At 53.3% G+C, this 24,990-nt stretch overlaps 1 protein-coding gene across 1 annotated transcript; it reads left to right on the top strand.

Annotated features, from left to right (window-relative positions):
• The first annotated feature begins 955 nt into the window (after window positions 1–955).
• On the top strand, window positions 956–22,875 carry FBLIM1 (filamin binding LIM protein 1). The gene is made up of 9 exons (XM_022598749.3): window positions 956–1,050; window positions 4,695–4,792; window positions 5,225–5,494; window positions 10,330–10,505; window positions 11,069–11,186; window positions 13,524–13,693; window positions 16,365–16,543; window positions 17,364–17,481; window positions 21,459–22,875. Exons 3-9 carry the CDS (start codon window positions 5,245–5,247, stop codon window positions 21,570–21,572), a joined length of 1,125 nt encoding a protein of 374 aa, XP_022454457.1. The 5' UTR covers window positions 956–1,050; window positions 4,695–4,792; window positions 5,225–5,244; the 3' UTR covers window positions 21,573–22,875.
• The last annotated feature ends 2,115 nt before the right edge of the window (window positions 22,876–24,990 follow it).

Raw genomic sequence — 24,990 nt, 5'->3', positions numbered from 1 at the left:
GAATTTAAGGAGGCGGGATGAGAAGGAAGAGCGCGGGACATGGTGTCCAGGTCCCCCCCAACCCCCATGAGTGTGGGCCCCACAAGAGCAGCCCCGGAGCCCTCCCCGCCAGCACGACTCCAGCTTTGGGCCCGCAGAGGGGAGCCAGACCCTGCCTGGCCGCCCCACAGATGGCGCCGGGTCCCGCGCTCCTCTGGCCTCAGCCACTGTGGCTTTAATCAAAAGAACAATCTGTTTGCCTCTGAATCAGACCCAGATTCCTTTTCCCAGCAATGTTCCCTGGGCCTCCAGGGACTCAGGCGGCCCATCCAGGCTCCATCTCCTGCCCCAGAGCCCAGCCTCGGCTTCTCCCTCCCCATTCCACGTTTGGGGGATGGGGGTGCAGGAGGCGGGAGGGGGTCAGGTACAGGGCCCAGGGTGGCAAACCGGGTGACCTGATTGCCAGCTGGGCCCTGTCGACCAGGCCTCCTGGAGGAGCCTGTCCCCCAAGACTCTAGGACCCACCTGCAGAGGGCTTAAGGGCCCAGACAGGTCATTACCCCATTTCAGAGGCGAAGAAACTGAGGCCCAGGAAGGTGGAGTGACTGCCTAGGGTCACATGATTCAATCCAGATCCACCTGACTCTTGAGACCTTGGGAGATCCGAGGCCAAACTGGTGGAGCCACCAACCCAGGTGACTGGGGGAGGGGGAGGGGAAGGACCACTATGGGTTCACAAAGGACGAGGAGGGTGGGCAGCGGAGGAGGCCTCCCACCCTCCAGGCCTGGGTCGAGGGGAAGGGAGGAGTGGTCGAGGGAACAAAGGGAGCGGGGAGGGGGCGGCGCGGGGCGCGGCCGGGCAGGTGGGGGGGCAGGTAGGGGCCGCTTCCGCCCGGCGGGAATCCCGGGCCCCCTCCCCCAAGCTTCACCTTTTATGGTAAGGCGGCCGGGGCGGCGGGGCGGAGGGAGCCGAGGGGGCGGGGAGGGCGGAGGGGCGGGAGGCGCCGCGCCGCTCCCGGTTCTGCTCGATCGGGTGACCGACCGGAGCCGCCGGGGGCGCGGGCGGCCCAGGTAAGCGGGGCGGGGGTGGGGTGGGGGTCCTGTCCTTCCGTCCCCGCCCCGGCGACAGACAGGTGACAGCACGGGCAGCCCTCGGCCGGCGCCCACCCTGCTCCCCAGCCGGGACCCCAGCCCCGTCGCTCCCGGAGAGGGCCCGCGGGACGAGGGGCCGCGGGCTCTGTCCTTCTGTCTCAGTCCCTCGGTCTCTGTCCTCCGAGTGGAGGGAGGGCAGTTCTGGGGGGGAAGGCTGGGGTCCCTGCCCGGGAGCGGCACGCGGAGAGCAGGGATGGGCAGGGCGGAAGCTCCCGCACAAAGAGGACAGCGTCCCGCACATGGATCGAATTAAAGACCCCGGCAGCGCCCCACAGTGACCCGGCCGGCCGGCCCGCCGGGCTGCTTGCTAGAGGGCGCTGGGTTTCCGGAGCTCCGGGGTGCTCCGGGCCCCTTTACCCAGCCAGGGTCAGGCGAGGGGAAGGAGAGGCCGCAGGGCTGCCCCTTTCTGGACCTCAGATCCTCTCGGGGGCTGGGAAGGGGTGGGACTGGGCGATCCCCAAGGTGTGTGCCTGGGGCATCCTGGCCTGGGTCCTCCTGCAGTCCGGATCTGAGGACCCCGGGAAGAGGGTGGGCAGCACCCAGATACCTGCTCTTCATAATGATGGAAGCTAAGTCCTGGTCGTCACAGGCCCCCCAGGGGCTCCTCCTCCCCCTCTGGGGCTGAATAACCAGTTAGCTTTCTCTTGGCACCTACCAAGTATCAAGATTTTGAGTACCCCCTCTCCTTTTATCCTCTCAGCCACCCTTCCAGAAAGACCTCATTCTTCTCACTCTATGAAAAAACTGAGGCCCAGAGAGGTTCAGTGACCTGCTCAGGGTCGCCCAGCAGGAAGGAGGGGGCCCAGGGTGAACTCAGCCCTTTGTGCCTCCTCTGCTTCCCTGGGGTGGGGGAAAGGAAGAGGGACCTCCTGTGCCAGGCTGCAAGGTCCCCTGCAGGGGGCGTGGGGCTCAGTCTCACTCCCACCTCCAGCAAAGTTTAGCTCCCAACCAAGCCTAGGCTACAGCTTAAAGGTAGTTCCAGAGGGTTCTGGAGGGGGTTAGAAGGAGTGTGACAGGGGACAGTGTGGCAGCAGGGGTGAGGTGGGGTAGACTACCCCACCCCTGGAGGCCCTCCGGCTCAGCCAGCCCGGGCCCTGCCCTGGGCCGCAGTCGAAAAGCCCGGCTGGGTGGGTGGCTGGATCTCAGCCTCCTTCCTTCCTCTTGACAGGAAATGACTTTCCTTCCCTTTGTTTCCACTTTCTCCGCTTACCCAGCTGGATCTCAGATTCGCCCTCTGGGGGAGGAAGGGTGGCTGCCGAGGGTCTCCTGGGCTGGGCTGGCCGGGAGGCTGCCCCACAGGGAGCTCTCTCACCCACAGCCCACGCTAGGGTGACCTGGGGGGCAGTGGGACCAGGGGGAAGCCGAGGCTCCCTTTCCTTCCCCGGGGCTGACTGACTGGGCTTTGAAAATCCCTAGCCCGGCCTCTTCCCCTGGGGCCTGAAGTCCCTGCCGGAACCGCAGGGGAGGGATGGGGGTAGGGGAGTGCTGCCCAGCTGTGAACATCTGGTCTCAGTGCTGGGACGTTCGCCTTGGACATTTTCTGAGAAACCAGCAGATCTGATTTCCCGGCGGGGGTGAGCCGGGATGGAGTGGGGTTCAGGGCGGGAGGGGAGGGAGGCAGAGGAGGCATCCTCAGCTGTCTCTGGGGATGAGCCCAGGATATGCTGACCATCAGATAACTGGTCTGGACTGGGCCACCCTGGGGTAAGAACAGGCCTGGGAATTTTGCCCCACCCCTCCCGCCCACCCCTAGCCATCCAGGGAAGAAAAAGTGTGTCCTCTCAGGCTCAAGGATACCCCCTGGACTTCCAGGTTGGATGGTGCCCTGTTAGAATTCCAAGTCTGCAACCTCTTGCTTGGGGCCTCACCTGCCCTCATCTATAAAGTGGGGGCATAACGCAGGCTGTGTTGAGAATTAGGTGACTTTTGAGGCTGGGAGAGCACTCTCCATAATGCCTGGCACAGGGCGAGCACTTTATCAGTGAGTGCCCTTGTTGTTTCTTGCATTTAAAGGTTAAATGCACTCTGAAAATTGTTCGCAAAAACAGATTCTTAAACTTGTAACGAAGTATGAAATTGAAGTCGAGGACAGCCAACAGAAGCAGATGTACTTTCAAACATCACTTACAAAACAAGAAACAAAAGAGAAGTACTTTAAAAGAACTTTTAAAGCTTTATTCATATATTGATTTCTTATTCAGGTTTCTTATCAGAATGACCTGCACGTTTTAACCAAACACAAACGAATTTAAAAGGAATTTAGGAGCGTATGTTGTTGTTTTTGTTATTATTCTCCATCAGTCTCCAAGAGAGCCCACGGTGGCCAGTGGAGGGAAGCCTTTGAGTGGCCACTTGGGCTCCAAGTCCACATTAGGGTCCCTTGGGGCCTCACCCCCAACCCACCCAGCCCCACCTCTCCAGGTTCACTCTTTGGGTCCCTATTTACTCTCCTCCCCATGAATCTATGGGCCGGGCTCTGGGGCCATGTCGGCGTGGCCCATATGGAGAGTAAGAGAGAAAAAGGGCACAGTCCTGAGCTGAGTGTGGTCGACTCACCCCAGCCCATGACCCCACCTCATCCCTAGCTCTGGAGCCTACTCTCTGCAGGAACCACCTGAGAGAAGGAAAATGGGCTCTCCCCAGTGGGGATGCTGCCCTGCTCCCAGATCCATGCTTTGATGTCTACTGTGAGCCAGACTTGGGTCACACAGATATCACAGACACAACTGAAGGTCGATGAGGTCACTTGTCAGTTGGGGTGGGGGCAGACATGGTGATGGTGAGTCAGCTGTCATTGCCCTGTGGAGTAAACAATCGCCCTGGAGTCGGGAATCATGGGAGGCTTCATGGAGGAGGTGATGTTTGCGCTATGCTTCTAAGGAAAAACTGAAATTCACCCTGCAGCAGGGAGGAGAGGAAAAACAGGTGGTGGAAACATGCCAGAGCAAGTAAGGGAGAAAGATGGTCCAGGAACCGTGCGTGGTCCAGGGTGGTCAAAAATAGGTTGAGGCCAGGGAAATTTAGACTTTATCTTGAAGGTAGTAGGGAGCCGTGGAAGGCTTTTGACTAGAGGAGAAACAGATTTATGCTCCAGAAAGATCACTCCAGAGACAGGGTAGGAGGCAGGTTTGGAGATCATTGAGGCACCCTCACCCCTGTGCCTGAACCAGGGCTGTGATTTTGGAGATGAGACTGAGTGAGACATTCTGGCCATACAATCAAGACTTGATTGGATGTGGACTCTGATGGCGGAGAAAATGATGCTGGTTTGTGAGCTGGGCTGGGAGAGGGCAGAAGAGCCAAGTGGCCAAGAGCATGGGCTCTGTGTTCAGATCCCAGGTCTGCTGCTGCATGACCCTGAACAAATGACTTCCACCTCTTCACCTGGGTTTCCTCATCTGTAAGATGGGCACGGTGATTGTGCGGTAATAGTGCCTCTCCGCCGCAGCGGTGGGAGGATCTGTGAGTTAATGAACAGAAAGTGTTTAGGGCCCTGCTGGCACAGAACAGGGCTTGGTAAATGGTAGCTGATTGTTCTGTCCGCTTTGCCTCCTGGAATCCAGCCCTGATGTTCTGACGAGAGTCACACTGTTTCCCGCCCACCGTGGAGCTGGCCTGAACGTTGGGGACGTCACCTTTCCCAGGAAAATCCAGATCCCAGGTGAGGGAGTTCACCTGGTGTGTGGCCCTGGGCTGGGACGGGCAGTCAGCTGCCCTGGGAGTGGGGAGCTGCAGGAGTGGCCCTTCCCTCACGCTCCCGTAGAGGAGGGAAATTAATCATTTGTGAGGTGAGCAGGGCAGGGCTGCCCTCTGCTCCTCCAGGTGTGTAGGTCCGGGGGAGGGGTATTCAGGACTGCCGGGTCCCACCCTTTGGCCAAGCCACGTGGTGGGCACCTGCCCTTCCCTGTGGGACATCCGCAGCCCCTTCTGTGGCTGGGTGGGGCGCTGGCACTGTGGAGTGGCTGCTCCTGTCTTGTTGGGAGGGGAGAGGCTCCCTGCCCTGGGGGTGTCTGCTTGCCCAGGTGGAGCACCTCTGCCCCGCCCCTGCCATGCCCTGAACCCTGCCCGAGCCTGCGCCTCACTCTGTCCCCAGCCCCACCGGAAGCTGAAGCAATGGCCTCAAAGCCTGAGAAGAGGGTCGCCTCATCTGTCTTTATCACCCTGGCACCTCCACGTCGAGATGAGGCTGTGGTTGAGGAGGTGAGGCGGGCAGCTTGTGAGGCCCGGCCTGGCTGCCTCCGGGAATCTCCTGCTCCCACGAAGGCACCCGGGGCCGGCTCTGCGGGGAGGCTCCGTTCTTGGACACCCCCCGGCAGGGCTGCAGCCCCAGTGCCAGCTGTTCCACATCAGCTCTCCAGTGGAGGTAAGAGGGCGAGGGCGGTGGGTGGGAGACCCGGTGAGAGGCATCACCAAGGCGGGGAGGAAATGGCAGGCTCTGAGGTCATTCTTTGAGCACCTACTGTGTCCCAGGCAGCCTCTGGAACCTTCCTGCCTGGGTTCGAATCCTGGCTCCTCCGCTTCTTGACTGTGTGACATTGGCAGGCCACTTAACCTCTCTGTTCCTCAGCTTCCTAATCTGTAAAATAGAGATAATGATAGTACCCACCTCAAAGGGTCCTTGTGAGGATTTGATGAGTTAATACATATGTAAAGTGTTGAGCCCAGCGCCTGCCGTGTAGAAAGTGCTAAATACCCACTGTTATTATTCTGGGCCAGGCACTGGGAATGTGAAAAGAGAGAAGGTTTTCAGCCTGCATGAAACTTACCTCCTGGTGGGGGAAACAGATAATAAAAACATAAAATATAACATCAGGAAGACACAAACACTCTACTAGAATAGAACACAGTGAAGAGCTGGGGAGGTACAGCTTTTTATGGGGTGGTCAGGATGGCTTCTCAAAGAAGGTAACAGCTCAGCTCAGTTAAGACCTAAATGACAGAGTGGAGCTAGAAGGGAAATGGGAACAGTAAGTGCAAAGGCCCTGAGGCAGGAATGAATTTGGCAAGTTGAAGGACCTGAAAGATAGTTTTGTTTTCTCTTGCGCTCTGCCATTCACTTGCTGTGTGGTCTTAGGCAAGCTGTTTCCTCACTCTGGGCCTCAGTTTCTTCCTCTGGAAAATGGAAATTTGGTCATGTATGTGATGTGAAATCTCAACTGTTGGGTAGAAGCAAGGAAGGATGACAACCTAGGGGCCCGAGGTGGCTCCTCATCTGATAGCGCACCAGCTCGAACAAGGAGGCACTGAGACGCTTAGTGCGAGAGGCCAGCCCGGGAAGGCAGGTGAACGCCCTGGAGTCCTCAGAGTGAGGCTAAGGCAGCCTTGTGCATCCATCACCATGGAAACCACCTAGAGGCCAATGGGAAGTGCCAATTATGGGAGGCCAAAAACAGATGGGAGAAGGGACCACACGTGGCTACACGTGAGAGTACATGAATATTCGTGTAACATGCTTCTTCATTATGACGCAGCCTCTTAAACTGATCTTTCCTTCCTAACCACACGTGCCAAGAACAGCCTCCTCCTGCTGCTTCTCTGTACAGGAGAACCAGGACCATGATGACCAAAATTCACACATCAGGACATTGATCCAATGGGAAAAAAAAAAATTATGGCCCTTCTGGGTAGGAGAGGGAACCTAGGAAATATAGTTTAGTTGCCCAAATGCCAAACTTTCCTGGACATTTTCATGGGGTATTGGAATTACAGGCAGAAGATCCAGGGAGCAGGTTTTGTGGTAGCAAAACCAGACCAGACCTTCCTCGGGCGAGATGGCCTTACAGTGGCTGGTCAGGCATGTTGCTGGCCAATTAGGCAAACACAGAGCACGGGGAATCTTGGGGTTCAGGCCCGCTGGGGTGAGATAAGTTCTAGGTGAGCAGCGGTCATGAGTCTGGTCTGACTGCAGAACACAGAGGTGGGCCCTGGGGGTCTGCCTTCTGCTCAAAGCCAGCTCTGCAGCAGGCTGTCATCTGACACCTCACCTATGCTTGTCCCCTTAGGAATCCACCAGCATTTCTTGAGCCCTTTCATCCTGGCAGAAATCCCCCCCATCTCTCTCTTGAATTCCTGCCCACCCTTCACAGCTGAATGTCTAGAACCTCAGGCAGGTCCTGGGAGAGGCCTCAGCTCTCCTGCTGTCTCTTCCTGACCTGGTTCCCGACTCAGTCAGCTCACGTAGGGTAGAGTCTCACACTTTAGCAGCATCAGCATCCCCTGGGGGCTTGTTCTAACACAGCCAGCTGGGCCCTACCCTGGGCCTTCCTGATTCAGCAGGTCTGCGGTGGAGCCCGAGAATTTGCATTCCTTACATGTTTCCAGGTAAGGCTGATGCTCTGGTCTGGGGACCACACTTTGAGAACGACTGTTCCAGTCCAAAGGCGTTAATAGGTTAGACTTTCGGAAGAGAAGAGTAGTTCTCAAAGTGTGGCCTTTGAACCCGAAGCGTCGGTATCACCCAGGAAATGTAAATTCTAGTGTAAATTCAAAACGCAATTCCAAAAAGGTCAATTCCCAGAGCTTACCCCAACCTGCTGAAGCAGAAGCGCTGGGGTGGGCCCAGCCATCTGCGTTTGGACAAGCCCCCAGGCGATTCTGGGGCAGACTCACAGGTCTAGAGCAAGCTTCGCATCTGTATAGCCCTTGGGCAGAGGGGTTCTTACCTTTGTCAAATGGGTGGGAAACCTGAACCCAGAGAGGTGCCCCAGCGAACATGCAGGGAATGGGACCAGAGCCCAGGTCTTTAGGCGGCAGGGCCTTGAACATTCTCTGTCTGCTCTCCCAGGGTGTCTAGGGTGGTCTGACCTCGCTGGAGCCTGGCCTACCTTGGGCCCCCATGACAGGAGGTGGGCAGAGTGCCTCCATGCCCTCTATCCCGGGGCGCTATTAATAGCACTCCCCTTGAGCGTGGCAGTGGGCACAGCCCTGCGCTGTGGCTTCTCTCCCGAGTTGCCCAGTTGCCACTCCCCAGGGAGCTGGACAGCTCCTTGTCAGGGCAGCCTGCAGAGGTGGGATTACACTATAGTGAGTGTTCCTGGATGGAGGAGATCCTCCACCCGCCTCCTCCCTCCCTGCCGGGGGCACCCGCTGGCTGGCAGATAGGGTGGAGGCCACCTCCTCACCCGCCATCGCCCCACACCATGCCACTCCTGTCCTCTGTGTGTGTGTGTTTGCTGTTGGGTTGTTATTGTTTAATGAAACTTTTAAACATACACAGAAGTAGGGAAAACAGTACAAGGAACCCTGTATACCCCACATCCAGTTTCAACAGTTACCAAGATTTGGCTACCTTTGTTTCATCTGTTCCTTTTTTTCTTTTCCTTCGTGAAGTATTTAAAAGGAAATGCCAGTAATCAAGTCACTTCAGCCCCACATTCTTCAGGGTGCCATCTCTAAATATGGCCTTTCTCTTACATAACCCCAAGGCCAAACAATGCATAACAAAATCAACAGGAATGCCTTATGATTATCTAATAGTCTATCCATAATTATCCCTGAACTGTCATAAAAATGCCTTTTAACTGTTGGATTGTAGAGGAATGGATTGTGTCTTGTATTTCTTTTGAGCTGTATCATTCAGTGGAATATTTAGCTTTTCCTTGTCTACAAAATGAGGAGAATTAAATGAGATGATTAATCCTTTGAATCAGAATCCAAATAAGGTACATAGCAGTGCTGGCCGATAAAAACATCATGCAAGTCACAAATGCAAGCCTCCTATGTAATTAAAAATCTTCTAGCATCCACTCTGAAAAAAGTGAAAAGAAATATATGGTATTACTTTTAATGATATATATTATGTAACCCAATATATAAAATGTATTATCATTTCAGCACGTAATCATTATCAAAATTTTTTTTTTTTTTTTTTTTTTTTTTTTTGCTGTACACGGGCCTCTCACTGTTGTGGCCTCTCCCGTTGCGGAGCACAGGCTCCGGACGCGCAGGCTCAGTGGCCATGGCTCACGGGCCTAGCCGCTCCGCGGCATGTGGGATCTTCCCGGACCGGGGCATGAACCCGTGTCCCCTGCATCGGCAGGCAGACTCTCAACCACTGCGCCACCAGGGAAGCCCCTCACGTTGTTTTTTAGTACTAAGTTTTCCAGCACATCTCAATAGCCACATGTGGCTGGTGGCTTCTGTACTGGACAGCACAGATATATACATTATATATGGTCATTTTTCTTAGGTCTCTTAATTCTAGGGACATCTCCTCTCTTGGTCTCTCCCATGCCATTAACTTCTTGCAGAAACAGGGCCCGTTTCTGTAGAATGTCCCACACCCTGATTTGTCCCTTTGTCTCCCCGTGGTCTCATCTAACTTGCCCCTCTGTTTTCCAAATTTATTATAAATGGAGTTAACTCTAGAAACCTGATTGGTTTGAGTTGGTTTTCTTTTTATGTTTTGGGTTTGTTTTTTTTTTTAATAAGGACATTTCATCAATAGTGCCCATCCCTTCCTATACATAACACGAGTCAGAAGACTCCTGATGTCAGCTGAGGTTAATCGGTGGCTTCAGGTGACGATAGCTGGACCTTTCCTTTGGAAAGTTTGCCACCAACTATCCGCTTGATACTTTCAACACCTAATGGCCTGACTCTATTATTTAACTAGGTGGTGGTTCCCAGCCTGGAGGGCTTTTTAAACACCCCGTGACGGGAGCCAGCCCAAAGTTTCTGATTGTGTAGCTGCGTGGCAGGCCGAGAAGTTGTGTTTCTAACAAAGTCCCAGGTGGTGCCATGCTGCTGGTCCAGGAGCCACACCTTGGGAACCACAGTCTTGGGGGTTAGTTTTGCTTACATCTGCACAGGGCCCATCCAGCGGGGATTTCAGGCGCCCTAACACCCGGGTAGGGGAGGCTTTGCTAGGACGGGCTTTGGCGGCTACTGTTTTCTGAGCCTGTGCCACGTGCCAGCCACTGTGCCAAGCCCTCACCTGCATCATTTCATTTAATCCTCGTTAACAACCCTAAGCGATTGAGACCCATGTTCCAACTGAGCAAACTGAGGCTCAGAGAGATTGTTTCATGCCGAAGGACACACAGCAAGTCAGTGGCAGAGTCAGAGGTGGAACCCAGGTCCGGGTGACCCTGGACCTGAGCCTTTAGCCACTATGCTGCACGGCCTCCTGGGCAAGTGTCACCTCCTCTGTGCACCTGCAGAGACTCTGGCCAACCCACCCTTCCCTTCTGGTTGCAGGATGTTCACTTCCTCCTCCTCCCCTGGATGGCGAGGACACACTCCCCGACCTGGACCTCCTCCCACCTCCGCCGCCGCCCCCTCCAGTGTACCTGCCTCCCGACGAGGAGCCCCCTGCCCCGATGGGGGCGTCACTCATTTCAGACTTAGAGCAGCTGCCCCCACCCCCGCCGCAGGTACTGCCAACCCTTGGTCCCTGACGGAGCCCCGTGGGTTGGGGAGGGAAGGTCGGGGTCTTTCGGTGTTCCAGGCCTAGAGGTTGTTTGGTCCCTCCTCCTACTTGAGGGCAGTCCCTCTTCAAAACACTTTCAGGCTGGTAAAAATTAGACGTGGTTTTCAAGGTCCTTGGAGAAGGGGTGCCACACCCTTCCCCCCGCTAAGTGCCTCCTTCATCTCTGAGGACGGCATTCCGCTGTGTCTAACCTAAATCCCTTATGCTGCATAGAAAACCCATATTTAATCCTATGACCTTAACAGAGGCGTTGTAGAAATGGGAGAGGTTCCAGGCCAAGGGAAACCCTGATTCCAGGAGATTCCTTAGAAGCAGAGGGAAGTAGCTTTGAAGGAAGCTACTTCCCTGGGTGAAGGAACCCAGGGCAAGGAGCTGGGAGATCTGGCCTCAGTTTCTGCCTCTGTACAAAGGGGCTAATTGCGCCTGGTGCCACCACATGAGGAGCAGAGCTGAGAGGGCTGTGTGTGGTCCCCACTGGGTGACTCTTCTCCCCTTCTATCCCCGCAGCCCCTCGTGGAGGGGCCTCCCCTGCAGCCTCGGCCCAATCATCTCAGACCCACAGAAGAGGAGCTGCCGCCTCCCCCAGAGGAGCCTGTCGGCTTCCCCGAGAGAGAGGCCTCCACAGGTATGGGCACAGGGACGGAAGGACTGTGTGTGACCCCCAGGGGCCTTCGTGCGGCCAGCATGAGCTTCCAGGGGGAACCAGGAGAGCAGGGGCCACCGCATCTGTTCCAGCTCACAGTGTGGTGATGGGCCTTATGGTTGTGCATCAATTTTATTTTTATTGCATTAACCTTTTTTCCTTTATAACTAAAGTCCATTTAAATATTGATCAGCAAAATTTGCCGTGATAGCAAAAATGCCCTAAGTTTTTTCACTATGTAATTTTTTGAATACATAACACCCTTACATAGTACAAAATAAAAAGCACAAAAGGGCACACTGTGAAAAGTCTTTCCCCTTCCCCATCCCTGTATCATCTAGTTTCCTTCCAGATAGACAACCTGTTAATACCTTGTGCATAACCTTTCAGAGATATCTTACGCGTATGCAAGCAGATACAAATATATCCTTCCCCCATTTCCCCACAAATAGTAGCAAGCTCTGTGCTGTTTTGCACTTTGCTCTCATTCCTTTGTAGTCTTAGAGCTCACTCCACACCAGAACATAAAGAGGCTCCTTGTCCTTTTCCACAGCTATGTAGTATTCCTTAGCAGGACCCGACCACATGGATTTAACTAGTTACCTGTGGACAGGTGCTCAGGTGGTAATGCTGAGTGAATCGCCTTGCACCTGATCATTTTGCCTGTGTGCAAGTTTGTGAGATAAATTCCTAGAAGAGGAAGCACTGTGATAGTTTTGCCACGTTGTCTTTCTTGGTCATCCAGATCTACATTCCCACCAACAGTGTCAGAGTGCCCGTCTGCCCACAGACTCTCCAGCACCGTGTGTTACTAATTTAATAAATGGCTATTAAGTGCCTACCATGTACCAAGGCCTTCTCTAGTCCAGGGTTGTAAAATAATTCTCCTCTGGTTTCTTCCAGTGTTCTTATGGTTTCCCTTTTCACATTTAGATCTTTGATACGTTTGGAATTATCTGGGTATAAGGTGTCACAACAGAGATCCCTCTTTTGACTTTTTTGCAGATGGCAACCCAGTTGTCCTAAGGCTATGTGTTTCTTTTTTTCTTCTTCTTCTTTCTAGTTGTGGCGCGCAGGCTCCAGGGCACGCGGGGCTCTGTAATTGTGGCACGCGGGTTCCAGAGTGCATGCGCTCTGTAGTTTGCGGCACGCGGGCTCTCTTGTTGAGGCGCGTGAGCTCAGTAGTTGTGGCCGTGGGCTTAGTTCCCCCGCGGCATGTGGGATCTTAGTTCCCTGACCAGGGATTGAACTCACCGCGTCCCCTGCATTGGAAGGCGGATTCTTTACCACTGACCACCAGGGACGTCCCACACTATGTGTCTTGATTTTAGCTTTTTAAAGACCCTTTGCCTTTTTTTTTTTTTTTTGGCCACACTGCTTGTGGGACCCTAGTTCCCCAACCAGGGAACCAGGGATTGAACTCGGGCCCTTGGCAGTGAAAGCATGGAGTCCTAACCACTGGCCTGCAAGGGAATTCCCCACCTTCCTTCTTTTTCATTTTTTTTTTAAAGTTAAGGTTTTATTTATTTATTAATTATTATTAACGAGCTCAAGCTCGTTGCTGTGAGCAGGCTTCTCATTGCGGTGGCTTCTCTTTTTGCGGAGCTCGGGCTCTAGGTGCATGGGCTTCAGTAGTTGTGGCACGCAGGCTCAGTAGTTGTGGTGCACGGGCTTAGTTGCTCCACGGCATGTGGGATCTTCCTGGACCAGGGCTCAAACCTGTGTCCCCTGCATTGGCAGGCGGAGTCTTAACCACTGTACCACCAGGGAAGGTCCCCCACCTTCCTTCTTTTATTTATTTATTTATTCATTTATTTATCTTTGGCTGCGTTGGGTCTTCGTTGCTGCGCGCGGGCTTTCTCCAGTTGTGGCCAGCGGGGCTACTCTTTGTTGCGGTGCGCGGGCTTCTCATTGCGGTGGCTTCTCTTGTTGCGGAGCACGGGCTCTAGGCGCACGGGCTTCAGTAGTTGTGGCTCGCGGGCTCTAGAGCGCAGGCTCAGTAGTTGTGGCGCACGAGCTTAGTTGCTCCGTGGCATGTGGGGTCTTCCCGGACCAGGGCTGGAACCCGTGTATCCTGCACTGGCAGGCAGATTCTTAACCACTATGCCGCCACGGAAGTCCCCCCACCTTCCTTCTTAATGCCCCTCATGACACTGCCCATGAGCTGAGGCTGCATTTATAACACCCGGGGGTTTCAGACAGAGACCTGGCACTCCGGGCTGGTTCTGGGTGGCGACTGGGTACAGTTCTCCCGGGCTGGGCGGGTATATCCTCTACCCCAGGATATCCTGTATATAGCCTGTATATCCTCTACCCCAGACGTCTGTGCCTTCTGCCACAAGACCGTGTCCCCTCGAGAGCTGGCTGTGGAGGCCATGAAGAGGCAGTACCACGCCCAGTGCTTCACGTGCCGTATCTGCCGCCGCCAGCTGGCCGGACAGAGCTTCTACCAGAAGGATGGGCGGCCCCTCTGTGAACCCTGCTACCAGGTAAGCCCCGGGGCAGTTCCCCAGGTGCCTGGCACTGAGCTGGACACCTGGAAGATGTGGTATCATCTCTTTCTCCACAACAATCTGGGGAGATAGGCACTAGTGACCCATTTTACAGATGAGGAAATTGAGGCTCAGGGAGAAGGAACTCAGCCAAGGTGTGTTTGTTCCCCGTGGCTGCCGTAACGAATGACCACAAACCCGGTGCCTTCAAACAGTACACATTTATCCTCTTATGGTTCTGGAGGTCCGAAGTCCAAAATCAGTTTCACTGAGTCAAAACCAAAGAGTTTTGCTCCCTCCAGAGGCTCTAGGGGAGAGTCAATTTCCTTGCCTTTTCCAGCTTCTAAAGCCATATTTCTTGGTTCCTTCGTCCATCTTCCAACTCAGCAGTGTGGCATCTTGCATCAGTATCTCTTTTCCTTCTGTGTCAAATCTCCCTCTGCCTCCCTCTTGTTAAGATACTTGCGATGACATTTGCGGCCCACCTGGATAACCCAGGATAATCTCCCCATCCCAAGATCCTTAACTCAGTCACATCTGCAAAGTCTCTTTTGCCATGCAAGATGGTCGCAGACTCCAGGGCTTAGGATCCAGATATCTTTGGGGGCATCATCCAGCCTTTTACACTGTCACCCCAGGGCTGTCTGGTTCTGAACCCTGCTCGTGGTTATTTATTTATTTATTTTTGTCCATGCCACGCGGCTTGCGGTATCTTAGTTCCCCAACCAGGGACTGAACCTGGGCCCTCGGCAGTGAAAGCACCGCGTCCAAACCACTGGACCACCAGGGAAGTCCCATCCTGCCCGTGGTCTTGCTGCTCCCTCACCTAGAGCCACAAGGTTCCAGTGCACGGAGTGACGGGGCATCTCTGGGTACCAAAGACAGTCTGAGAGAGCTAGTTTGGATGCCAAGGTGTTGGAATTGCTAACTCTCCTGTGGCGTGTGGTGGCGTTTTTCCAGGTAGTGTACAGAACTCCCACATATGCATCACCTGGGGGTACAGTGGATCTCACCTTGTCCTTATAGATTGGCAGCACCTGGCAATCTGCATTTTTAACAAGTCTCTCAGGTGATTCTGATACACATTGAAGTCTGAAAACTACTGATTTGAGGTGTTAGAATATTTGGAGTCGGGACTATTTAGAAAACTCAAAATGATCTGATCCCAGGCAGTAAGGTGCTGTGGAAGGAGAAAGGAGCCAAGCCACCCCACCCTGACCCTCTGACCCCATCAACATGACAGTGGGGGGTGTCCTTACGCTCTTCCCCAGCTTGGAGCCAGGCAGGGGTGAGACACTGAGGCGAAGAAGGGGTGAGGGTGGGCTTACAGCTGGGAGCAGCCAGGAGGGGCTCCAGCAGTGTGCTGGTGAGACAAGGGCTGCCCCCAGGATGGTGGGGGGCGGGAAGCAGGGAGAAATGCTACCCCCACCAAACGTATCTGTCCAGAGGAAATCAGGTTAAGATGAACAGGAAGGGGAAGAGACATGTAGGGGAAAAGGTGGATGGGTTAGCAAGAGGCCCTGTGTTCTGCCTCAGTGATACCTACACCTTTCTTTCTCCTTCTCTTTCTCTCCCTCTCTCTCCCTGTCTCTCTCTCTCTCATCCCTCCTCATTCCAGAAAGGATTTGAGGCAGCTTATAAGAACGCACATATACCTGTAGTCAATAATAATGTTGTAGGACTTCCCTGGTAGTCCACTGGTTAAAACTCCGTGCTTCCACTGCAGCGGGCATGGGTTCAGTCCCTAGTCGGGGAAGTTCCGCATGCTGCACGGTGCGGCCAAAAAATAATAATAACGTTGTACACATAAAACTTTGTTGTTGGGCTTCCCAGGTGGCGCAGTGGTTGAGAGTCCGCCTGCCAATGCAGGGGACACGGGTTCGTCCCCCAGTCCGGGAAGATCCCACATGCCACGGAGCGGCTGGGCCCGTGAGCCATAGCCGCTGAGCCTGTGCGTCCGGAGCCTGTGCTCTGCAACGGGAGAGGCCACAACAGTGAGAGGCCCGCGTACCGCAAAAAAAACAAAAAAACAAAACAAAAAAAACTTCGTTGTTAAGAGGATAGATCTCATATTAGGTGTTCTTACCACAGTAACATAAAAAAAAATTTTAGAGGATACATATAATACTATGAGATATAAAATAAATAGATAAAACAGAGGAAAATCAAGGTAGACAGTTAGTACCCCAAAAATATGTGAATGAAAGACCCCTGTACTCATCCTAAAAGTGGAGCATGGAATTGGACTGTGAGCTTCCAAGTGGCCAAATGGAAAAGGGTAATAAGTTTCAAGGTTTATCGTCCATAAAATAAAAAGCACAGCAATTCCTCTGGGAATGCCTTTTACTGACTCTGAAGTTTTAGAGAAATTTCTCCTATGGGCCCTTATGGACCCTGGCCTCAAGCATCTCCTAGTAACAAAAAAAAATGCAGCCATAGCTTCATGGCAGGATTCCTGACTGTACACCAGGGATATAGTGCCAAACTCAATCCCCTCTAAGCAATGTGGAGGTTTGGGGGTAGTAGTTCCAGGCCAATTGCATGAATGTGAGCACCTCTCCCGTATCTCTGCCTTCCGGGCCCCTGTGGGTAGCCAGTCTGATGCCCCTTGTGGCTTGGAGTGGGCACACCCACGGGATGGCTCTGAGGCAGTGGCCCTCTGTCCCAGGACACCCTGGAGAAGTGTGGCAGGTGTGGCGAGGTGGTCCGGGAGCACATCATCAGGGCCTTGGGCCAGGCCTTCCACCCCACCTGCTTCACGTGTGTGACCTGCGCCCGGTGCATCGGGGATGAGAGCTTTGCCCTGGACAGTCAGAATGAGGTGTACTGCCTGGACGATTTCTACAGGTACAAGAGGGGTCCGTGCACTGCATGGGGCACGGAGGACAGGGTGGGGCTCAGGCGGGATGGAGTAGTCGAGCCTGAGTGCTGGGGGCTGGGTCAGAGCTGGCCTGCAGAATCCAGGACTGCCTGTTCCACATACCCTGTGTTTGACTTAGCACCTGCTTGCAGCTGACACTTTTTGAGCAATTCCCCTTGGGTTTAAGCCATTTAATCTCAAAACTATCTTACAGGCAGGCACTATTAAAGGTTCTGTTTTAGCAAATGTGGAAACTGAGGCATGCAGTACATAAGTACCTAAAGTCTCCCCGACCGTAAGTATGGAAGCTGCGATTCAAACCCCCACTGACCTGATGTCCAGGCCTTGCTCTCAAACCCCAGACCGCAGTGCCTCCCCTCAGAGCTGGAGCCGTATGGAGTGGTAGCGACACACATCTGCAGGGCCCCATCCCTGCCCTCGAGTTGCTCGCTGCCCAAGGGGAGAGACAGGTGTGCCTAGTAAAAAAGGAAAGAAGAAAAAGCAGTGACCTACAATACAAGACAAATGAAACGGGTGCCCCCCTGCTTTCTTAAATTCTAATGTTCCCATCATTTCCTTGCCTTGAGCTAATTATACCCTGGGAAGCAGGGTCTAATTACACAGGCCTCTCCATCCGCTCCTGCCAGGAAGAAATAGGCATTTGTGGTCGCAGCTCCAGGTGTAGTTAGATAGCAACGGGTCTGAAATAGCTCTGGGAGGTGAACCAGAGCTGGCCCGCGTTCTGACAGCTAATTTCTGTGGTTGTCGACGTGAACGCCTCCTGAGCATAAGTTTCTTTCCCTCTAGGAAATTCGCCCCTGTGTGCAGCATCTGTGAGAATCCCATCATCCCCCGAGACGGGAAGGATGCCTTCAAAATCGAGTGCATGGGAAGAAACTTCCATGAGAATTGCTACAGGTGTGAGGTGAGTGGAGCAGTGCTGATTTAATAAGATGCAATTGATCCTGTTCAATCACCGGACAAGCCCTGTTGAAAGCCTGCTGTGTGCCAGGCCCTAGGCCAGGACAAGTCCAGGTTGGGGCTCTGCTCTCAGATTGCTCACCATCCAATAGCAGAGACAAGTGAAAATGAAAATAATTACAAATATGCTCTATTAATCAGAACTCCTTGAGTTAATGATAGAAACCAAACTCAACCTGCTTTCCTCAAGAAAGGAGATCTTAACGGGAAGGCTCTTGATGGTGATATCACTGATGACATCAAATGGTATCATAAGGCTCTCTCTCCATCTCTCGGTTCTGCCTTTCTTGTGTGTTTGCTTCATTTTCTCTTCCCGTGGGCTGGCATCCTCTGTGGGGCAGGGGGTACAGTGCATGGCCATGGTTGGCTCAGGTTTATATCCTTCCAACTTAGAAACCCCATCCAGGGATCCCGTTCAGTCTCAAGAAGGCCTCTGATTCACCCAACATGGGTCACATGCCCATTCTAGACCAATCAGTGACCAGGGGCTATGATTGATAACCTCTGGGGCCAGGCGGGCAGGACTGTATGAAACAGATTGGGATTGATACAACCACTGGAAATAAGAAAGGGATGCTGGGCAGACCCACACCACAGATGTCCTTTTCAGGTGCTAAGAAAGAGCATGTATAAATCAACGTTGGGACAAAGAAGGCAGTGATCAAGTGATCAAGTCTGGTGCAATCAAAGGCACTCTTTTAGAGGAGGCAGTGCTTAACCTGGGTTTTGCAGGTTGAGTAGGAGTTTGCCATGTATTCAGAGAGGGGAAATGAAGTCCAAAAGGAGGCATGGGCCTGTGAAATCCTACTGTGGCACAAACAGCCTGAAGAACTGGAGGAAGTAGAAGTTTTGAGGTGTGTCTGGAGTGTAGAGTGCTGGATGGTGTGGTAACAGTGACGCCAGAGAGAAGGAAAGGGCCCCCTGTGCCAAACGAATGAGTCTGGACTTCAGGCTGCAGGGAGTGGGGAGGCTGAGGTGGGGACGCTGGTTAGAAGCTGGTGCAGCAAGAAATGCCTGGGGAGTCGCACAGGCCCCACACTCAGAAGGGTCCCGTGCTTGCTTTGAAGCTCTGCTGTCATTTTCTTTTAATCCTTCTTTTTTTTTTTTTTTTTTTTGCGGTACGCGGTCCTCTCACTATCGTGGCCTCTCCTGTTGCGGAGCACAGGCTCTGGATGCGCAGGCTCAGCGGCCATGGCTCACGGGCCCAGCCGCTCCACGGCATGTGGGATCCTCCTGGACCAGGGCATGAACCCGCGTCCCCTGCATCGTCAGGCAGACTCTCAACCACTGTGCCACCAGGGAAGCCCTAATTCTTCATTTTTGAATAAGGGATTCTGCATTTTCATTTTTCCCTGAACCTTGCAAATTATATAGTCAGTCCTGCTGGGGAGGCTGTAAGAGCCCTCCCCTACCTCTTCCTATCACCTCATGTCACCGATGTTTCTGTCTTCTCTGGTGATGGTGACAAAGGGGTTACCTAAGTGGGGACTCCAGAGCAAGTCTCTCTTTTTTTCTTTCTTTCTTTCTATTTTCTAATTGAAGTATAGTTGACTTACAATGCTGTGTTAGTTTCTGCTGTACAGCAAAGTGATTCAGTTACACATATATATATTCTTTTTCATATTCTTTTCCATTATGGTTTATTACAGGATACTGAATATAGTTCCCTGTGCTATACAATAGGACCTTGTTGTTTATCTATCCTATCTGTAATAGTTTGTAACAGAGTAAATCTCTTAATCAGCCAGTGAGTGATTCCAAACATTTATTTGCTCACATTTAAACAGATATGTAGGGAGTTCTCTGGTAGTTAGGATTTGATGCTTTCACTGCCGTGGCCTGGGCTCAATCCCTGGTCAGGGAACTGAGATCCCACAAGCCTCGTGATGCAGCCAAAATTAAAATAATAATAATAACAGATATGTAGAACTAAGAAGCATTTTTGCTGAGGGTGACCAGGGAGTTGAGTCGAGAAGTTGACACATTGCTTCATGATTATGTTGATTTGTTCTGGTTCAAAGTCCGGCTGACAATGCATCTTGAAAGAACAATGGTGAAATTCAAGTGCTGTTATCGCTATAGCCCACATTAGATCCAGTGGTGATTGGCATTTCCCCGGGCCTGGCTGGTGAGCAAATAAGCCCTCCCTGCTCCTCCTTGGTCAGCTTGGCTGAGGCTACTGGGAACATTACCCAGGCTCTGCCATGAGTCAGAGTTTGGACTCCACCAGCTGCATTTCAGGCTGTAAGGCTCCAACCACAGTGGCCTAAGCAGATGTGGGTGCTGTTTCTCTAGGAAGGGAAATGGGTTTCAAGATGCCATCCACGCTCCCTCCATCATGCCTGCCTACCTTTTTTTTTTCTTTTTTTTTGGCTGCACTGCCCTGCATATGGGATCTTAGTTCCCTGACCAGGGATCGAACCCGTGTCCTCTGCAGTGGAAGCTCAGAGGCTTAATCACTGGACCGCCAGGGAATTCCCCATTCCTGCCTACTTTGTGGTCCATGTTATTTCTTACTATTGCTGGAAGGGGAACAATACCTTCATACTTGGCTGGTATCTTATTTATTTATTTATTTATGGCTGTGTTGAGTCTTCGTTGCTGCACACGGGCTTTCTCTAGTTGAGGCGAGCAGGGTCTACTCTTCGTTGCGGTGCGCGGGCTTCTCGTTGCGGTGGCTTGTCTTGTTGCGGAGCACGGGCTCTAGGCGTGCGGGCTTCAGTAGTTGTGGCACACGGGCTTCAGCAGTTGTGGCACGCGGGCTTCAGCAGTTGTGGCACGCAGGCCTAGCCGCTCTGCGGCATGTGGGATCTTCCCGGACCAGGGCTCGAACCCGTGTCCGCTGCATTGGCAGGTGGACTCTCAACCACTGCGCCACCAGGGAAGCCCTCGGCTAGTATTTTTTAATATATAAAATGCTTTCATGCACGTCTCACCTTATTTAATCCTAATGATGATCTTTCGATATGGGAGTTCCCGTCTCCGTTTAAGATGAGGAAACTGAGGGTGAGAAAAGTGGTTCTGCCCCGTGTTCTTCTGGGCTGGATTTGGCCAGCTTTCTGCCACCTGACAGCTCCTTCGCAAACTGTGCGACTCGGTCATGGTTGATTCTCATTTAGAAGAGGTCACATGTGCCCCTGTGGGACTTTAGGCTTCACACTTGGTGCTCTCAGAATGCCACACAACTGGCTGTTAGGCATAGCACAGGTCCTGGCACTAAATAGCCCAGAGTCCCGTTGAGACACTCGAGGTGCAGTTCCAGCGAAGAGACACACAAGGGTGTCCTCCCCAGCTGGCCGAGCTGGGTCAGGATGGCTCCCGTGACCCCAAAGTTGTCCCTATGGAGGCCAACCCCTCTGTTAGGATCAGTGAAGCTTCCAGGGGACGCCAGCCGTGCCCTGAGCCGGGTCTCTGGACATTAATTCCTCCTGTTATTTCCTGTGTGTGCCCGAGTGAGGCCCAGAGGAGGTGCGGGCTCGTGGCAGAACGGTGAATTTGGCAGTTTGGGCCCCAAGTCCCCATCCTCCAAATTCTAAAATCTTTTGGTGATTTAGAAAATTGGAAATATTAAGGTTTGTGCTAGTGTTGTAGCTGTTCAGGCAGTGGAACAACAAAAAGAACCCTGAACTCTGAGCCTGGAGACCCCATCCTCTCCCAGCTCTGGAACCAGCTGTGCGACCTGAGGCAGGCCGCACCCCTCCCTGGACCTCAGGGGGAGGGTGTTAAGGCCCTTCTAGCCCTTTCCACGATCCCTCAGGGGGCTTCTCCACCAAAGGGCCCCCTCTTCTCCCAGTGTCCTCGGCTCTCCCCTCAGCTGATTGAGTTAATTTCCTCAGTGGATGCTGGCGGGGCCCACCTGCGCAGACTCCGCGCCGCTGCGCTCAGGCCTGGGGTCCATCCACGTGTGCCTTGTTCCCGCAGGACTGCAGGATCCTCCTGTCTGTGGAGCCCACGGACCAAGGCTGCTACCCTCTGAACAACCGTCTCTTCTGCAAGCCGTGCCACGTGAAGCGGAGCGCTGCGGGGTGCTGTTGAGAGCACCCGGGGGCTGAGAGCCGTGCTCGCACACTAGCCCCACTCGGGGTCCCTCCCCAACTCGTTTCCCTTCCTGACGTGCTCTTGCACACTTTCCTTCCGAGCCACACAGGGACCAGCCTGCAGGCCTGCCCCTCGTGTCCGGGACCCAGGCCTCCTCCCAGCTCAGAGCGCCCTTTAGACTCTCAGCTGTTCCTTCTCTGCTCTGGGCACCGGGAGGCTTCCGTACCATGAGTGTCATGCCTGGGGGTCCCATCTCCACGACTCTGGCCCCTCTTGAGCACTGGCCTTGACCTCCATTTCCAGGGGTGAGTTGGGGTGAGTCTCTAGACGGCACCCTGTGTCCCTAGCAGTGACATATTAGCTCTGGGGGTGCTGAGACCAGCCCTGCCTTGCAGGACTGAACTATTTCAGGAAAACTGCAAAGTCCCTTAAAAAGCACTATTTTTAAAATTTGAAGTTTAAGTGATGAGAAACATTCTTTGGATTTTTTGGAGGGGAGGTGGGAATCTTAAAAGAAAATGCCTTCCATTGTTCATAAATGTACAAGATTGTGACCTACTGGTGGCATGGCCATGGACTTCCCACACTGGGGACATGTCATGCTGACATGGGGCCGAGGCATGAACCTGAACATCAGAGGCAGGAGTGAAGGATGACATGCTGACACCCAAGGAAGTCGGCAACCCCTGCACCCTGGCTTCCGGCGCCTCCTTCTGTGTGCGACAGTGATTCAACAGACATGGATTGAGTGCCTGTTGTATGCTGGGGAGCAGAGTACAGGGGCTCTGAGTGTTCGTCCTGCAGCAGCCTCGACTACGGCCGTGCACACGCGCGCACACGCGCGCACACACACACTCCTCCAGGACAGCAACAGGGGTGTCCCCCAACCCCTACTCGGGCCCTCCAGCCCAGGCTGCCCTGTGACCACTGCCTTCTCAAGGCCACACCTAGAAGATTCTTCTTCTCTTTTAAGGAAAATCATTTTTGTTGCTTTGTCCCTTCTAAGACATTTTGTAGAACATGAACACATTAAACAAGATGTGCTTTCCTCCCTGGGGCTGTCTCGATGTACCATGTGCTCCTAGGAGGATGCCCTGGGCTCCAAGTACCGGGAGAGATTCTCTGTAGGGCCCCTTAAGGGCTTCAGACCGGAGCACAGCTTCTTGCCCGAAGCTTAGAGCAGTGAGTCGCAAACTCCAGGTCTTCCCATACCTCCGCAATCTCTATCATACAAAGACCTCCTATTCTATTATCTCCTTAATATTTTCTTTAACTCAACATCCTTTTTTTTTTTTTTTTTCTCACTTACCGATTTAGTCTTAGGTTAACTAAGCAATATATCCATGCAGTCACATGTCGATGTGCTAGTTATACATGAAAATAAATGCATAACTATTCGAAGTTTGTCTGTGTTCCAACTAAGACCTCACCTAGGTAAATGCTGGCCTTTGATAGTAGCACCAGAAAAATGTCTGGGCATATCTGCTCAGTGTGGCATGAGTGTCCAGCAAGTGCCTGTATCCCCTGCCCCCAAACTGGGGCTCTTCTCAGCAGGTCAAGAAGCTCCTGTCCCTTCTCATCCCCAGCAATGAAGACTTACCCAGGCCAGCTCGCAGGTGCACTGTTCCTGGACACACCCACCAGCAGTGACGTGGCTGCTGGGTGACCAGGGTGGTCCCTGCAGGAGGCCCTCTAAGGCCACCAAGTCCTTTAGCAGAGTCAACACCACCCTCAGGATGTGCTCTCTGCACGTGGGCCACGCTGCCCGTGAGCTTGCTTGCCCGCTGCAGCTCGGACACCACCAGCTGGGCCTGGTGAGCACAGCTCCGGAGAGAAGGATACGGGGCCAGAAAGGGCGCTGGACCTGGAGGCAGGTGACCCCGGTCTCAGACCTGGCTCTGCTGCTCTACAGCCTGGACGAGTTGTTAATCACCTGAGCCTTGCTTTTCTCATCTCTAAAATGGAAGCAATACTGGTATCTATCATAGAAGGTTGCTGGGATTAGAAGTGTTGGGCTGGTGAGGTTTCTGAGAAGCTCTCGAGTCCCTTGTACCGTCTGGTGCTGGCTGGCAGTTCTTAGCCATCACTGCTGTCAGCGTTCCTCCACGGTCCTTTTGAAGCCCATCAACCAGAGACCACTGGGGACATGCCCGCGGTTTGCAAAGTTGGGTTTATCGTGCTGGCTGCAGGGGGCGGGGTGCATCTCGGCGAGAGTTGGGGGGCTCCTAGAACTTGGGTAGGTATTGAGGGGTTTGGGGAGGATTTAAGGAAGCGGGGGGTTGCGCCGATGTGTGCTGTCGGGAAGCAGGGGCGTCCTATGCTTGAGAAGCTTGATTCCCTTCTCTCTAGGAGGTGGCCCTGTAGCTGCGGTTGGTGGGGGAGCAGCAGCTGCTCACGGGATGAGGGATATTGGCCATTTGTGTATCTCGCCCAGAGGGGCTGGGCTCCAGGACACGCCTACAGTGCTCTGTGAGGTTGGAGCTCACCAAGGCCCAGAGATGAGGGCCGGGCTAGCAGCTCCCAGCTGTTGGGACACTTTTCTCTCTCAGTCGCCAAGTTTGGTTTGGTGTGTTTTTTCTTGTCATTAAATTGTCATCTTGTGCTGTGGTTCCTCGTGTCCCGGCCTCTTTCTGGTTGGTTGTGTTTGGAAGGGTGGCGTCTGGATGAAACTCTGGGGGACGCCTTTGTCTTCTGGGCCGCACATTCATAAATCACTCCAGAAGGGGACACTTGTAGGGAGATTTATGCAGCGTAAAATAAGCCAGTCAGGAAAAGACAAGGCGCTGTGTGATTCCACATATGTGAGGTCTTAGAGTAGTTAAATTCATAGAAGCGCGGTGGGTTAGGGACTACCGGGGTTAGGGAGTTGTTCAGCGAGTACAAAATGTGAGTTTGCACAATGAAAAGTGGTCTGGAGATGAATGGGGGAGGTGGTTGCACACAGTGTGAATGTACTTAACACCGCTGAACACTTAAGAGTGGTTATCTAAGGAGCCCGCCTGCCGCGACTCGGGAAGCCCACGTGCCGCAACTAAGGAGCCCGCCTGCCGCGACTCGGGAAGCCCACGTGCCGCAACTAAGGAGCCCGCCTGCTGCGACTCAGGAAGCCCACGTGCCGCAACTAAGGAGCCCGCCTGCCGCGACTAAGACCCAGTGCAACCAAATAAATAAGTTAATATATTTTTTAAATGGTTATGGTGGTAATTTTATATTATGTACAATTTACCACAGTTTAATAGTATACATATTGAATGTTTGGAGACAGGGTGAGGAGCTGATAAAGTGATGTAAGAGTCCCGAGGGGGGGACGTGCCATGCCCCACACTGGGGTCCTAGGAAGGCTGTCCATTACTGTGCGCGAACCCAGTGAGTGAGATGCTGCAGGCTGACCTGGGCTTCCTGAAGGCAGGAGCTA

The sequence above is a fragment of the Delphinapterus leucas genome, chromosome 1 (assembly GCF_059928025.1).
Source record: "Delphinapterus leucas isolate spDelLeu-1000000601 "Yukka" chromosome 1, BTC_Dleu_Yukka2, whole genome shotgun sequence".
NCBI lineage: Eukaryota > Metazoa > Chordata > Mammalia > Artiodactyla > Monodontidae > Delphinapterus > Delphinapterus leucas.
The sequence above is the reverse complement of the archived record's forward strand: the minus strand, read 5'-3'. Positions and strand labels throughout refer to the sequence as shown.

Bases quoted from the DNA above. Each gene is read 5' to 3' on its own strand.
- FBLIM1 (XM_022598749.3), top strand. From the start codon at position 5,245: ATGGCCTCAAAGCCTGAGAAGAGGGTCGCCTCATCTGTCTTTATCACC. The intron at 10,506-11,068 runs GTACTGCCAACC...CTATCCCCGCAG, and splicing joins TGCCCCCACCCCCGCCGCAG to CCCCTCGTGGAGGGGCCTCC. The intron at 13,694-16,364 runs GTAAGCCCCGGG...CCTCTGTCCCAG, and splicing joins TCTGTGAACCCTGCTACCAG to GACACCCTGGAGAAGTGTGG.